The following is a 16,651-nucleotide window of genomic DNA, read 5'->3' on the forward strand; positions in this document are numbered from 1 at the left end:
ATGCTTTGCTTTTAACCATATAACCATCAACACACTATTAAAATATAAAGTTTGTTATAGATTTTCACTGGTATTAAATTTTGCTCTAGTTATTAGTGATAGACTATTCACTAGCTATTTGACAAGAAACATTGAACTCAAAAATTATTTTTCAATTTATCAGATAATAAAGAAAGAACATATACCTCATTCAGCCAGAGTAACAATTTGTTATCTCATATGTAAATCTAAACTGTGATTCAAAAATAATTATGGATCAAACTTCCATTTATACCACTCCTCATTTTCCTAAGGAAAGTTTGTCAGAAAAGCATTTCACTTATTCCTATCATATGCTTCCCTGATTTGATAATTGAGAGATTTTTCCATATTCAGAAGAGACGTTTTTCAGTAACCCAAATGATCCTTAGGTTGGTTTTAGATGGGCCAGGCAGGAAGCTCCATGAGGCTGGTATTGTACCCTAGCACCAAGTTTGGTTCTTTCTGTAGAATACGGGGGGGGGGGGGTGCTCATCTAGTATCTGCTGAATGAATAAATAGTGAAATGTTAAATTTGATTATTTTTTAAATTAGACTATAGAAGTAGTTCTAAAGTCTACTTGTTTTGGTTTCAGAAAATCAAGTGGCTTCCTTCAGCCCTCCACCTAGCATGCATGTCATGTTACATCATGAGCTATAAATTCTCTTCTTTAACAGGGATGTGTCCCTTATAACCAGAATTTTAAAGTGGCAAACATATGTGCTAAAGATGCATTTATCTTCAGCCATCACCATTTGGTTTGATCCATGGTTGCTTTAAACAAATTGCTTGACCATAAATGCAACTCTAGTTTTTTGGGGTTGTTTTTTTTTTTTTTTTTTTGCAACTCTAGTTTTATTTACATAATTTCAGGTATTAATAGGAAAAAACCTCTAATCAAACATACTGTGATATATCAGAATGCTGGACTTGAAGCCAGATGACATGGATGAGGCTAGGTTCTACTATTCCCCAGTGACTTTTGTGAACTTGAGCCAAATATATAACTTCTTTGGTCCTTCACTGATAAATAAATAATATGTAATGCAGGAGGCTGTTAGGAGGACTAAGAGCAACAAGAAACAGTAAAATACTTTACACACAATAGGCTCTTCTTTTTTTGCTATTCAAATTTCAAGAGCTAATAGTTGGATTGTTAACTTTCCTCAGGCTGTGTCTATATGTGAGACTGTTTTGACAAGAAATTAATGGGAACAGACACTAAGCCCATATTCTCCTTGTTACCAAACCTAGTCGGATCAGGATAGTGCTTGATCTAAATGCTTGCTTCAAAACAGTTTGTTGTGCCGGAGTGGAGAAATTTCTGGTGAAAATGTTTAGAGACTTATTACGTCAACTCCAGGGACTCACTCAGTCATCTTGTGTTTGTGATCCAACTGAAGACATTGATCCATGCACTGACATCTATCCTTTTATGATTGATCTCAGTCTTTGAGTGAAAACAATCTTGTGGCAATTTGCACTGGTTGTTAAAACAATCTGAAGAACCAAAGTAACCATTCCATTCATTCAAATGTTTCTTACTCATTGTCATTTGTCCCGGGTCACTGATCTAGCTACCATTGAGTACACTTTCCCAGCCACAGAAACCTTCAGACCCTCAAGGAATCAATCTATGTCTCCCCATTCAGACAGTACTTCTCAAACTAGGGATATGATACATTTTCCAGGGGGTTACAAAAGAGGTATTTGAAGTTATAACAATATCAATTTTACTAGTTGATAATAACTATAAAACATCACTTCTTTTAATTTGAAACATATGGTATGGAGCGAAATGCAGCATTTCCATGAATTTTTAATGTAAAACATAAGACTTTAAAAGAGCTCTGTGCTTGGTACATTCCCAGACCATTCCAGGCATTAACATTCATCCTCAGTATCAGGTGCAGTTCATTAACAAGGGTTAGAAGTGCTGCCCAGATGCATTCTGGGAGCCCTCAGTTCCTGAACTGCCTCCCTGTAAAACACCAAAGTCAAAGTGTTATTAGAGGAGCATTTAATTGTTTTCCTAGCTGAAGACCTTTGGCTCGGAGGGGCTACAAATTGAAGAGTAAGCTTTCCATAGGATGTTCTTGGAAATTCTTTAAAACTTAAAAAAATACTAAAAGGGGAAAAAGGTTTTAGGAAGAAATACTTCCAGAGGGGAATGCCTAGGATTCCGAATAGAGGCAAGATTTCTAATAGGAAGCATTCTGGAGCAGGGTTCTCTGTAGAAGGCCTAGCAGACACATTGACAGGTGGACATCAGTGAGTTGTCAGGGCAATGAGACAAGTCCATGTGTGCAGATAAATTTTTAAAAATTGAGATTCAAAAATACAGAGACATTAGAAAATAACTGCTTTGTGAGATTTGATATAAAGGAAATAGTTTGCATAACTTATTTGCTAGTCATCTAACAGCAGCTATACCTGTTTGACTTGAAAAACTATATATAGAAAATTCAAACACTCTAGATTTACAAAAATGGACTGACACTTAGTTTTCGACACTAATGAGAGTAATGTAAATATCAATGATTAAGGACCATAACGCTGAAAGGTTATGTTTTGAAACAAACATAAAAAGCATTAAGAAATTCTAAGCACAGTGAAAAAGAAATATTTAAAATTACTTTTTAGCAGTAGGGCTGCTTGGATTTCAACTAGGATCAAGATTTGTTTTCTTATCTGAGATATAATGACCAGATTCTGTTAATAAGGAAATCTTATTCCTTAAGTTAGATTCTAAATATTTGGGTTATTCTTTTTTTTTCCAGTGATTTTTAAATTTTAAAAATAGAATAAAATTTGGAATATTTTCTTTCTTTAAACAAAAAGTTGTGCTCTAAATTTGGCCCAGAATTTTCCTGACTATTTCTCTGTACACACACACACACACATGCACACACACACACACACACATACACACGCATGCATTATGCTGAGGCAAAACTTGGACATTCCTGAGAGACCAATGAATTATATTAATTGGAAGGTTTAAGAGAGTTTAGGAATAATTTTGTCTTGGGTATTTTTGAGACAAAACTGAAACAAAGAAGAGGTTTTCAACGCTGGTCCAGGATCACACTTCTGGTAGTTGCATAGCAGGAGCCAGAGCCTTGATTTCCTGTGAAGCAAAGGGGAGTCAAACAACCCAGGTTCTAGCACAGACTTCACCAGCGGGGCAACCACCAGCAAGTGCTTTCATGTCTCTGGATTTCATCATCCTTGGTAGAAAATTCTGAAAGTGGTTTCCACAAGGGTAATCCTGACCACCCCTTGGGGATGTTGGAAACGTGGGTGGGGGTGTTCCCAGTTCCTGCAGTTACTAGAGGGTGCTGCTGTGGCCCTCCCAAAATGGCAGTGTGCTCTCTGCCCACTGGGAAATACTGGGTGACCCGTTACCAGGTCAGGATGCTTTCTGGAACCCAACTTGAGCTATGAGAGGGGATGGCACTCTCACTTAAATAGCTCTGCTTTTAGTTTGTTACAAGTCACTCTTTGGAATTTCCATTTGGCAGAGATAGAATGGATTATGTTGGATACAAGTGGAAAATACGGTCATCTTTAGATGACCAATATACAATTAAAAAAAAATAACCCCAAACTGAGTTCCAAATGTGGAGTGCCATTTTAAAAAAAGTTTAGCTGTATGATATAACTGCTTCATTATTTTCAGGTTTTTAAACAAGGCTGTGGCATGATATATGATTGATTGGCAAGATTTCAAGCTTCCAATTCTAAAAGTTTTGATATCTGGTCATTAAATCTTGACTGTGTTCATGATTTATAAATAAAATCACAAATGCCATAACTAAGCAGGAGCAAAAAAGAAAAATGTGCCTTAGGAATATATCACAAGGAAATAAAAATACTGTATTCCTTTAAACAGGTGGGCTTAGAAGAGCTTTATAAACCCAAAGCAAGATGTGGAAGATGGTTTAAGAAGAGGTTGCAATTCTGCAACAAGAAGTCTGTACAGATCCTCCAGGCAGTAGCTGTGAAGGAAGTACCAGAAACTGTTTCCATGGGTTCTTGACACTTTTGCATCCCGGCCCCAATATTCATAAAAGACGTTTTACAAGCTCAGAGCACCTGGCTCCTCGTGATAATGAACGCATGCAATGACATTTCATCCTTTCATGTGCAAATTCTAAACTTTGTGGTAACAGAAAAGTGGAAAGCTGAAAAAAAATCTGTCTATAATTTGAAATGAAAGGATCAAAAATGTCAGACATTGCAGAATACTGGTTCCTAACAGAGCTCTCTTTATTTCTTTATTTGGTCACTGGTCCTTAGTCATTTTTGTTTGTTACAAAATGCAATCTTGACTCTTTAAACAGTACTTAAACTAAAGCTCATGCCATGCAAAAAAAATAACATTTTTATGCTCTTTTTTTCTGGGGGTGGGGGGGGGGGGCCTTCCCATGTTTTAGTTCACAGGCATTATTAACTGCATTTTTAAGAAACAAGTTTTTCTTTTTTTTTTTTTTTTAAATTATTGCTTTTGTAACTAGTCACATGCTGGTTTCACGTGTGGGACAATAACCTGTGTCTCCTGGGTTGGAATGAATTTCTGGGGCAAACAAGTGGTTTTCCATCTTGCACCCTTCTTGACTACTGTCCTTTTGAACTTCTGCCACAGCATGGTAAATGTCTTGCCTACAGTGGTGACTCGTGTCCTGGGGGGAAGAAGGGCCCACACAGGCCTCTTCTCGTAAAGGGTCTCTCCCGTCACTAGGCCTCTCCACAAAGCAGTTGGGGCTGGCGTCGGTCTGCCTGTCCTGCCCGGGCCCTGGGAGCTCTAAGAAGTCATCGTCTTCGCCCGTGTCCACTTCTGAGAAGCTCCTCCTCTCTCCTGAGGAGAAGGGAAAGAGTCTCTGCTTGGGAAACCGAGGGGTCAGTCCAGTGGAAGGTCCCTGACAATGTGCTGACCCCTCGGCGTCCAGCAAGGGTCTGTCTCCCCGTGGCGGGTGTTCTTCTGAGAGGATGGTGCTGATGAGCTGCGGGGCGGTCCCGGGGAAGTCCGTGGCCAGGACGGGCAGCGGCCGGGCCGTGCTGGGCGGGGTCTGCGGGGCGCTGCCTCTGTTTTCCTTAAAATTCACTTTGAGAGACCTGGACTTAAGTGGGTTACTGCCTCTCAGTGAGCTCTTGGGGCTCTCGGAGGCACTGTCAGATGGCATCAGGCCCTGGAGCCCACTTTGGGGGCCGCTGGCATCGATGTTTCCGGCTATATCAAGGGGGACATATTCTAGGGTGGCATCCCGGGCTGCAGGGCCCTTTCCTCGGCTGAGAGTTAGGAAAGGGGGGCCCCTGGCTCTCTGGTGCTCCTCTGTCCCGGTGAGGTCAGGCGGGAACTTAATCTGCAGGTGAGAAGCAGAGGGCGGGGGCAGGGGCGACCTCTCGGCCTCGGTGAAGTCGGTGGCACAGCTGGTGAAGCTGTCGATGCTGGAGGTGCTCTTCATGTCCACGATGACCTCGGTCTGCGCCACGGCCAGCTGCTCCTGGGGGCAGACCACCTCCTCCATCTCGATCTCCTCTTCAGAGGCAGACGGCCTCTCGGCCGGGCCCTGGCTGTCCGCGTTGGGGTGGGAGTGAGGCTGCGTCTTGGTGATCTCATTGTACAGCATCTCCAGCTTCTGGGCGCTCAGATGTTGCGGGCTGGAGGCAGAAGTGTTGTTCAGCTGCTCGTGGGAGTCCTTTTGGCTCACCTCCTGGTACTTATTGTCGTAGGACTTGTTGGAGCTGGTTTCTGACAGAGCCTTCCTGGCCCACTTCCACCGGCTGGGAGACAGGTGATTATCATCAGCCGAGTCCTTCCTTTTGGCCGGCTCTCCTGGCTTCTCCACCGACACGTCGATCAGTTCCATACTGCGTGCAAAAGCATCCTTTAGGTTCATAGAGACAATGCTTCCGTTCCTCTTGGCCCGCTCAAGAGCCTCTCTCCTCTTAATTGCTTTCTCCTGGCGTTTCTGCTCCTTGTAAAACTCAGAAAAATTGTTTACGATGATTGGGATGGGAAGGGCAATCACCAGCACCCCCGCAATGCAGCAGAGGCCGCCCACGATTTTCCCCAGTAAGGTCTTTGGGTAGATGTCACCGTAGCCTACAGTGGTCATGGTGATGGTGGCCCACCAAAATGATGCCGGGATACTGGTGAACTTAGTAGCGTCCTCATCCTTCTCAGCAAAAAACACCAGACTGGAAAAGATCATGATCCCCATGGCCAGAAACAGTATCAACAAGCCCAATTCGTTGTAACTCCGTCGGAGAGTGAAGCCCAGAGACTGCAGGCCGGTGGAGTGTCGGGCAAGTTTCAGGATCCGGAGGATGCGCATGATGCGGAAGATCTGGACCACGCGCCTCACGTTCTGAAACTGCAGCACACTCTTGTTGGACTCCGTGAGGAAGATAGTGACATAATATGGCAAGATGGCCAGCAGGTCAATGACGTTGAGTGGGCCCTTAAAGAACTTCCACTTATTGGGCGAGGACAGGAAGCGTAAGAGGTACTCCATGGTGAACCAAGCAATGCACACGGCCTCCACGTGCGCCAGTTGGGGGTTGTCATTGGCTTGTCCAAATTCGTCTGTTTCCTGCAGCTCCGGGAGGGTGTTGAGAGACAGAGCAATGGTGGAGAGTACGATGAACAAGATGGACACGATGGCCAAGATCTGGAAGAGAGAAGAAAGCCGAGTGAGCGAATCCTCATGGTTGCTTCAGGCAGCAGCTAGGAGATGCGGGTTCACCATTCTTTAAAGGAGATGGACTGCCCAAAAATATTCCAGGAAGGTAACTTTACCACCTGCAGTTCCCTAACCAATACACACACATTCACGTTTTGCCAGTTCATTGGACTGAGAAGCCTAACGCAGGATATCCATTTAACTTTCAGGACCTACGTGATTCGAAAAAAAAATCCGTTCTCCTCTTCCTTACCCATTCTTAAGTATGTTTGTGAGAATAACTGCCCCATGGAATCATTTTGGGGAAGTAATCATCTTTCCTATCTTAGGTATCGGTAATTTTTTTTTTTCTCTTAATAATCCCCCTGCCCCTCCTCCTGTTTGTGTTTTCTTTAGTGAATCACTATGCATGCTACATAAGCTAGAGAGGATTCATGGTTTCTAGAAATTTTATTCTACTAAAACACGAATGCCAAGTGACATGAGGGGAGATAGCCCGGTGCTCGGGATAACAGTGCTTCTCTGAGAACAAATACTAGGCGTGTGGGTAGCACTGCCGGCAGGATCAGCCAGGCGAGCCTTCATCCTGGGAGGTATGGACCTCGGGCAGCCCTGGGCAGGGGAGGAAAAGTATGAGCAACTTCATTCATTCATCAAGGAAGATTTCCTGCAGAAGAACCTGAATACTGTCCATGGGAACCTGCCTGTGGGGCAAACACTGCAGGTGGAGGAGCAGCAGCCCCAGGTCAGACGTGGAGGGATGTGGGAGGGGTCAATAATATGGAAAATGAGGGTCATGTGACTGGATCTTAGCGTTAGAAACTCCAGTCTTGCTTTATCACTTACTGTGTGACCTTGGGCAAGTCATTTAACCTCTTGGTGTTTCCTTCAAATGAAGTCAACAATCATAGTTATTTCATAGCTGTTGTGAAGTTTACATGGCATACAGACATCACTAAATACATGGAATGAACAGGATTTTGGTCTTGAATGATGAAGGCCAAGAACAGGTATGTGGGAAATCTGTAAAACCATGTAAGATACAGACAGCCCAAGTTGAATTTCTTCACTTTAACCCAGTGTTCCAGGTTGATAGGTAAAGTTTGGAGATTAAAGACTGAGGGCAGTAGAAGGAAGTACTAATTTGCTTAGTAAAGATTGTGTACGTAGAGCACACAATTCTTGGAGAAGGAGGAAACCTGAAACCTTCCTTACCCATGTTAGGTCCAGCCTGGTTTCATCTGACCTTTGTGAATGACTGGGAGATGTCACTGGTCTCAGTTATTATTTGTACCTCTGACAGTTACCGCTTAGAGATTCAGTATCTAGTACACATTTCAAAAGATAATGGTTAAACATCCTGAGGCCACACAGCTCAGTAAACATCAGACTGTAAAAAAGTTAGTTTATCTCTAACCGACATCAGGACTTCCGAACTTCTCTCCTCTTATCCTTCTTTCTCCCCCCTTTCTTTATCCTTCTAAGTTTCTTTACTTCTGGGTCATTATTCTTACCTTTCCCCTTTTCTCCTCTTATGCCTCTTTTTTTTTTTCTTCCAGCTCCTAACTTTCTTCTTAAATTGCTATAAAGTAAAAAACCATGGCATAATATAGTTCAGAATGTGTTGCAGATATTAAAGATTTATAGTTCCTTAACTTAAAGAACAATATTTATTTATTAGCTCTTTTATTTTTTTCTCAAACAAAACTGACTTAACTTCTTTTTTCTTGAGTACACTGCAGAGTTTTTTTAAAAAGTGCAGATCAGTTAATTACTATAAAGGTTCTCTTCACCTAATCTAGGAAATTGTAAAGGCTGAAGTTAGAAATCCCTTCAAGAAGGTTTAGGTAAACCCACAATAATGGACTCAGATGGTTTATTAGAAGCAAGTTGGGAATGCTCACCTTGAATCTCTACCCTCAGAGGTTAATGGCAAGGTGACATTAACAACATTCAGTCACTAAAATATTCCTTAGGAAGCACCAGTCAGACCATCCACTCTTAGACTATTACCATAAGGAACTGGGTTGCTCTGTATTTTCTAGGTCACACTGTTACTAAACCACCTTTGGGCATTTTAAGTATCGGGATGGTTGCCATCATTCTTGTACTGATAATCCATATTCTAGATTTTCCATGTCTTCTCTGTTCACCTGCTCATTTTGGATGTATCTTGCTGATGTTTATCCTTCAAAGAGCAAGGAGAAAAGTATAAATACAAATGAAACCATTCTATTGTCTTCCAACCTTTTGGACAAAGAACAAAGTGGAAGGCCCAAGGTAAATCTTCAGATTTCCTTGACTCCCCAATCACAGTTAGATTGTAGGTCATTTTACTTTGATAGCTAATTTGGGGAAATAATGAAATATTGTATTACTAATTCAGTCTGTGGTCTAGTTGTTGGAAACTTAACAAATATGGCTACCTTCAACACCTGAAAATTTAGCACATGCACAACCTGATTTGGAGTATATTCTTTTTTTTATGTTTATTTTATTCATTTCAGAGAGAGAGAGAGAGAGAGAGAGAGGAGGGAGAGAGAGAGACAGGAAAATCATTCTGTTCTGTATGTGCCCTGACTGGAGATCGAACCAGCAACCTCTGTGCTTTGAGACAATGCTCTAACTAATCGAGCTATCCGGCCACAGCTGGAGTACAATCTTAAAGAACAAGAATTATTAAAGAAAAAAACAAACATTCAAGCCCTGAGGAACCCCACATTTATGTTAAAAAACCCTATAAGTTATTAAAGTGCATTGCTTTCTGTCTCATGTTCAAATTCAATCTGTCAAGACCCATTCCTCTCAATGTAAAGAAATGGCTTAATTTAAATATCTTGTGAAACTTGGAGTTCTTCTAGAAAGACAAGCCTCGAGACAGATCCTTCAATATATATACCAAGGATGACATGTAATGCAATAAGTCAAATGCAAGTTTATTGTTTTATTGCAGGGTGTGTTTTTTTTTATCACAATAAATATAAGGAATGTGAATTTTTGCTCTAAGCTACAGGATACACTTTCAAACAGGGAGAGTTACTTTATTTAGTACAGAAAACCAACCCTCATGCAGTTAGGTATTTCTCTGTTTATAATAACTATGCAGGAACTGGGGTTCTAATTCTGTCACCTTCGACAACTGCCCTCCAGAGCTGTTCGTTCCTCTCAGCTCCAGCAAACAGACTTCTGTCTGTATGTGGCCAATGAGGCAGAAATTACAAACAATTATCTGTGTGACTCTGGTCCACCCCCTTGCGACCTGAATTAGATCATCTCCAAGGTTCCCTTCACCTCGAACATTTGGTGATTCTCTTTCTAAACGAAAACATTTTGCTGAGTCCAGTCATGTCTGCAAACCAAACCCAGGCAGAGTCACACACCTGGTCCTGTCACTTAGGTTGAATTTCCAAAATATGATTTTGTTGCATAAGAAATTCAAATGGGAAGGCTTTGAAAAATGTTGAACTGTATCTTCCAAGCATTTAGTTACTAGAAATAGGCATTATTTCTGGATAAAAGATTTCTTCCCTTTTGAATCACCTGGATGATGGTTTTAATTTTTCACTTAGATACAGACATTCCCGGATCACGTGGGGTTAAGAATAGGATCCCCAGCACTTGTATTAAGAGGTTCTAAAAGTTGCATTTCTTTCTTCCTTCCTTCCTTCCTTCCTTCCTTCCTTCCTTCCTTCCTTCCTTCCTTTCTTTCTTTCTTTCTTTCTTTCTTTCTTTCTTTCTTTCTTTCTTTCTTTCTTTCTTTCTTTCTTTCTTTCTTTCTTTCTCTCTCTCTCTATCTCTCTCTCTCTCTCTCTCTCTCTCTCTCTCCTCTTTCTCTTTATCTCTCTTTCTCTTTCTTTTTTTTAGGTAAGAAGAATTTAGTGAGGCAGACTCCCGCATGTGCTCTGATCAGGATCCACCTGGCAACCACATCAGGGGTTGATGCTTGAGTACTGAGCTATTTTTAGTGCCCAAGGCTGATGTGCTCCAACAGAGCTATCCTCAGTGCCCGGGGCAATGCTTGAACCAATCAAGCCACTGGCTGCAGGAGGGGACAAAGGAAAGAAGGAGGAAGAGGGTGGAGAAGTAGATGGTCACTTCTCCTATGTGCTCTGCTTGGGAATTGAACCCAGGATGTCCATATGCTGGGCTGATGTTTTATCCACTGAGCTACCAGCCAGGGCTTAGTTACATTGATTTCTGTTTGTGACAGGTAGTCAGACAGTTGGAGACTTGCCTCAATTTACCAACTTGTTGATTTAATTTCCTTGAAAGATAATAGGTGTTTTATGGTGGAAAGAGTGCAGGACAAGGAATTAAAACACATGATTCTACAGCCATTGGTCACTGGGACCAGCCTGTTTCCACTTCATGCCTCAGTTACTGTACCCTCAAAATGAAGTGCCTTGTTATTGCCTCACCACCTCTTAGGTTTCTGGGGGATCAAACTAGATCCTGCACACGAAGCATCCTATTCTGCGGAAAATGGGATGTGTATAAGGACGGCTGGGACTGTGTCTGGAAAAGGCTTTGGCCAGAACTGGGAGGAAATAAAGAACACAAACTCTTTATCCTACATTGAAATATAACTGCAGACCTCTTTAATATTCATATATATATTATATATAGTGTATATATAATATATATTATTTTTTTTGAGTGAGAGAGACAGACATACAGACCCATAGATAGTAAGGGAGAGCAATGAGAAGCATTAATTTTTTGTTGCAGCACCTTAGTTGCTCATTGATTGCTTCTTCATATGTGCCTTGACTGGCAGGCTCCAGCTGAGCCAGCGATCATGGGATCATGTCTATGATTCCACACTCAAGTTAGAGACCCTGTGCTGAAGCCAGATGAGCCCACGCTCAAGCCGGAAATCTCAGGGCTTTGAACATGGGTCCTCTGTGTCCCAGGCTGATGCTCTAGCCTCTGCGCCACTGTCTGGTGAGGTTAATGTTCATACTTTCAACAATTTCAATCAAATTCTCTCACTAAGCAGTGGTTTTTATGCCAAATGCAGACAACTGTAGCTCACTTGTCTTAGTTTGGAACCATCTAGTTTGCCAATGGTATTTAACAGTGAGACTGAGGTCACATGGTGGGGGGGGCATGGGTCAAATGGGTGATGGGGGTCATAGGGTACAAACTTTCAGTTATAAAATACATAAGTCCTGGGATGTCATGTATGTTGTGGCGACTAGGCTTAACACTATTGTGTTATATATTTGAAAATTGCAACGAGAGTAGATATTGAAAGTTCTCATCACAAGAAAAGAAAATGTCACTGTGAAGTGATGGATGTTAACTAAACTTACTGTGATGGTCATTTCACAATATACACAGGTATGAAATTATTGTGCTGTCTATCTGAAACTAATACAATATTATATGTAAACTATACCTCAATGAAAAAAAGAGATGTAATAGCTTCAGGTGAACTTGACTTGACTTGAGTCTTAAAATATGCAGAAAGTTTTCTAGCTTGGGCCTCCCAAGTGATGATCTGCTTTTATTCATTGACATTCAAATGGATAGATGAAATGGCTATTCAGCCACCATCTTTCTTAAGAACACTGCAGGCCTGAAGGAGGGAAGAAGGACTCTCCTACTCAGTAATCCAGCTCAGACCTCCCTTGTAGCTGGATGCTGATAAGGGACAATTGAATTAGAGTACAAACAATTTTGAGGGGCTGTGGTGCCACTGCTAAGTATAAATAGAAGAAGGTAAGGCTCTTTGACCAATCCATATAACCCCTGTCCCATCCCTTCCTTGAGGCTGACACCCTTTGCTGGTCATAGCCCGCCTGCAACCAGGCATTTTTAAAATAAATTTTCCTTTTGGAACACACTAGCCTTGTGTTTTTGGTTTAGCCTGTGGTTTCTGCCTTTCATACATCTCCACAGAAACCTGTGGAGATTTCTGTGCCCTCCTCTGAAGGTCAGGGCAGGTGCTTTCTCTCATCCTCCTCCTCTCCCCAACCTCCTCCCCTCTCTGACCTCCCTCCCAACTAACTTCCTTCCTTCCTTCCTTCCTTCCTTCCTTCCTTCCTTCCTTCCTCCCTCCCTCCCTCCCTCCCTCCCTTCCAACTTCCTTCCTCCCTTCCTCCCAACTTCCTTCCTTCCTTCCTTCCTTCCTTCCTTCCTTCCTTCCTTCCTTCCTTCCTCCCTCCCTCCCTCCCTCCCTTCCAACTTCCTTCCTCCCTTCCTCCCAACTTCCTTCCTTCCTTCCTTCCTTCCTTCCTTCCTTCCTTCCTTCCTCCCTCCCTCCCTCCCTCCCTCCCTCCCTCCCTCCCTTCCTTCCTTCCTTCCTTCCTTCCTCCCTCCCTTCCTTCCTTCCTCCCTCCCTTCCTTCCTTCCCAAACACATGCTGAGAGGTGAAAGGCCATGAGTTAGTTCTAAGCTCTTTGCTGTACAGCAATTTATGCTTTACCTTCTTAGTGGCAGATTGGCAATAGAAAACAACATGGGGAAACAACAATGACAAGAAGTTTCAGGAGGAAATCAACTTCTTTAAGTTCACAGGAAGGAAAAGGACCGCAACAAGTATTATTAGTAACGTGATTAACTGTCTACCTTCAGAAAAAGGGCAGAGCACAATAGTATTTCCAAGCCTCTAAACTACAAACTGAAACAGTTGTTGAAGAGAGAAGGGAGGAGTTGCTAAGGCTCTCCTGATTTTCACCCAGCCATCCTCTTTTTCCAGCTCTCCCAGAAGACGTTGGGACGCAACAAACCAGCAAGTCAATGCTTTGATTTACGCCAGAGGAAGAACCGTCTCTGACTGTAGCTCTAGTATCCAGACTCCTTGAGCACACGCACTATCCTCTAAGGCCGATGGCCCTCCGGTCACCACCAGCCAGTCCTGTCTTCTCTCAGGTGTTCCCTTGGCCCTCCTAGGACAAAAGAGATTCCATACTTAAGAGTGCTCTGCTGATTTGCATAACAGGAAATAGGCCAAGAATGAGTGTCACTGAAAAGTTCAGTTGACTTTTAATTATTCTGGCCCTATGGGTAACAAGGACCCAGGAGTTCAATTCTCTCCCCACCCCCTACCACCTGCCCCACTGGGGGCTGCTGAATGAAGGGCTTGCAAAGACTTAGTCATCCACACTCCAGGTGACATCAGCCCTAAGCCTGCATAACGTCTCTCCTCTGGGGAGGGGGTGCAGGAAGCAACCCAGCTCTACCTATTGCCAGATTCTTCTTTTGGCTTTTTATTCTCACATACAAAAATAATTCTTTGCATGTCATCCTTGCGCAGGGGCCATGCAAATCTTCTCTGTATCGACAAAAACAATTCTTTGAGAGGACAACTTCTGGTTATCTTACGACCAAAGGCAGTGTTTTCTTATTTCCCAGTATCTCCTGAAATAAGCTTTGTTTCACTATCCATGATGTATTTCTGCATTTGAAAGGATTCAATTTCAGGAAGCAAGCCATTACACAGAAGGCCGGGGAAGGGAACGTTAATATTATTTGTAGTAACTCTGCCAAGAAAGGAGCAACAGAGAGATGGAGAGACCCTTAGTCTCATTCTGCCTCCAATGACCAGGCAAACTCATTTCAGGTGACTTGTTCTTACAGAGGTCTGAAGAAGTAGAGGCTAGGTCAGCATGGAGGAACCGGAAGTCCCTGCCTCTGCCGTGTCCCCAGGGTGGGACTGGGGCTCCCCCTCAGCAGGCTGCTCAGCCTCCCTCCTGAGAAAGCACAATACAGGTGCTTCAACCCTTCTCTGTCATGCGTGAGTGATAGATCTGGGGGGAGGACACGAGAAGAGAATGAGTGGAGTGCATCCTTTGAGCAGAATTTCATTTACCTTGGCACCTGGACCATAAAAAAATCATAGCACACTCAAGAAGAAATCTTTGAAATACTCCATTTCTCACTTTATAGACAAAGAAACGAAGAGTCAGGGAGTCTAATAAGTGCCTGGTGGGAGGAGGACATTGCAATATGGGATGTAGCTTTTTGGGGACTCAGAAATTCCCATCTAGATAATGTGGAAAATGAATACTATGTAGCACTGTATTGAGGACTGTGATGGTTAATTTTATGTGCCCACCTGCCTAGGCCATGGTGTCCAGCTGTCTGATCAAACACTAGTCCACAAGCTGGTTGTGAAGGTGTTTTTTAGATGTGATTAACATTTAAATCAGTAGACTTTGAGTAAAGCAGAGTTCCCTCCATAACACAGATGAGCCTCATGGGATAGTTGAAGGTCTTGAGAACAAAGACAGGTTTCCCCAAAAAGCAACTGTGCCTCAAGACTGCAACACAGAAACCCTCCCCAGGTCTGCGGTCTGCCTGGCCTGCTCCGTGGATTTAGGGCTAAAGATTACATCACCTCTTACCTGAATTTCCAGCGCACTGTCTTGCCCTGTGGATTTCAGATTTGCCAGTCCTCACAAGTGTGTGGGCCAATTCCTTAATGCCTGTCTGTCTTTCTCGAGCACACACACACACACTTGCGCACGCGCGCGCACACACACACACTCACACACCTTTCTACCTATTTTATACATGGATACACATGTATACATATATACATATTCTGTTAGTTCTGTTTCTCTAGATGACTCTAGTAGAAGAACAAATCAGATAAAACACATGATAGCACTTTGCAAGTATAAAGTACTAAAAGTGTTAATTATTAATTTATTTGAGAACTTCCCAAATCATACATCTATTCCTGTTGGGCCATAAGAAGAATGCAGTGGCTTATTCTGTGTGTGACCCCAACGCCTGGATGGTGATTGTTTCAACATCCTACAAAGAGCACATTCATGTGTGTGGCATCATTAGGAGGGTCAGAAGCACGAATGATTCTGTGACTCGGTACAAACAAACTGAGAAAAATCCCCCAAGATGAACTCTTCTTTTTTAATTTAGAAATTAAATTTAATGGGGTGACATTTATCAATAAGAATACACAAGTTTCAGGTGATCATCTCCATAGCATCTGAACTGTTGATTGTGTCATGTGTCCATCACCCAAAGTCAAATAAGTTGGACTTTTCTTTTTCTTTTTCTTTTTGACAAAGACAGAGAGAGAGAGAGAGAGAGAGAGAGTCAGAGAGAGGGATATACAGGGACAGACAGACAGGAATGGAGAGAAGAGAAGCATCAATCATTAGTTTTTTGTTGTGCATTGCGACACCTTAGTTGTTCATTAATTGCTTTTTCATATGTGCCTTGACCGTGGGCCTTCAGCAGACTGAGTGACCCCTTGCTGGAGCCAGTGACCTTGGGTTTAAACTGGTGAGCTTTTGCTCAAACCAGATGAGCCTGCGCTCAAGCTGGCGACCTCAGGGTCTTGAACCTGGGTCCTCGGATCCCGATCCGACGTTCTATCTACTGCACCACCGCCTGGTCAGACTGGACTTTTCTTGACAGTTGTCAAACTTCTAAGATGCTGCCTGTGAGGTGGTCAGCAGTGGGGAGGGTTGCATGAAGAACTGGACCCGGGAGCTTTAGCTGGAGCCGCCCACACTTGTGCACACTGGGAGAAGCTTCCCAGGAGTCCTTGGGAGGGGAGCAGCTGTCTGCCAGCCAGTGAGATTTCACCACGTTATGTTAGCTCGACCACCCTATTTTATACATGGATACACATGTATACATATATACATATTCTGTTAGTTCTGTTTCTCTAGATGATTTCTCCCTTTAAATATCTCCCACGCGGGTCACCCTATGTAACTCCTCTGGCCTCTGTCCCCGGGACCAGAGAACCTTGTCAGGCGGGATGCGCTGTACTCGATAAAGCCTTTGCTGTTCCACACTTTGTGGCTCTGGCCCCTTCCTTCTTCTTCAGCGGGGAAAAATACCTTACATTTGGTGCCGAAACCTGGGAGGAGTCAGAAGTCCGCAAGGACTGCTCCTCTCCCCTTTCCCTCCGAGAAAGAACCAGGACCTCCGACCTTCCACCCACTTCGGCACACAGTAT

At 43.0% G+C, this 16,651-nt stretch overlaps 1 protein-coding gene and 1 pseudogene across 4 annotated transcripts in view; both read right to left on the reverse strand.

The window, feature by feature from the left end:
* Positions 1-615: 615 nt before the first annotated feature.
* KCNB2 (potassium voltage-gated channel subfamily B member 2) overlaps positions 616-16,651 on the reverse strand; it is a 377,988-nt gene continuing 361,952 nt past the window's right edge. For all 4 annotated transcript variants that reach the window (XM_066378890.1, XM_066378888.1, XM_066378889.1 and 1 more), the window contains one exon: positions 616-6,696. In XM_066378890.1, coding sequence (XP_066234987.1) covers positions 4,540-6,696 — 2,157 coding nt within the window. In that variant the 3' untranslated portion in view covers positions 616-4,539. The remainder of the gene's footprint in view (positions 6,697-16,651) is intronic.
* Positions 13,937-14,026, reverse strand: LOC136402022 (U6 spliceosomal RNA; annotated as a pseudogene).

This window comes from Saccopteryx leptura, chromosome 3 (genome assembly GCF_036850995.1).
Source record: "Saccopteryx leptura isolate mSacLep1 chromosome 3, mSacLep1_pri_phased_curated, whole genome shotgun sequence".
NCBI classification, from domain to species: domain Eukaryota; kingdom Metazoa; phylum Chordata; class Mammalia; order Chiroptera; family Emballonuridae; genus Saccopteryx; species Saccopteryx leptura.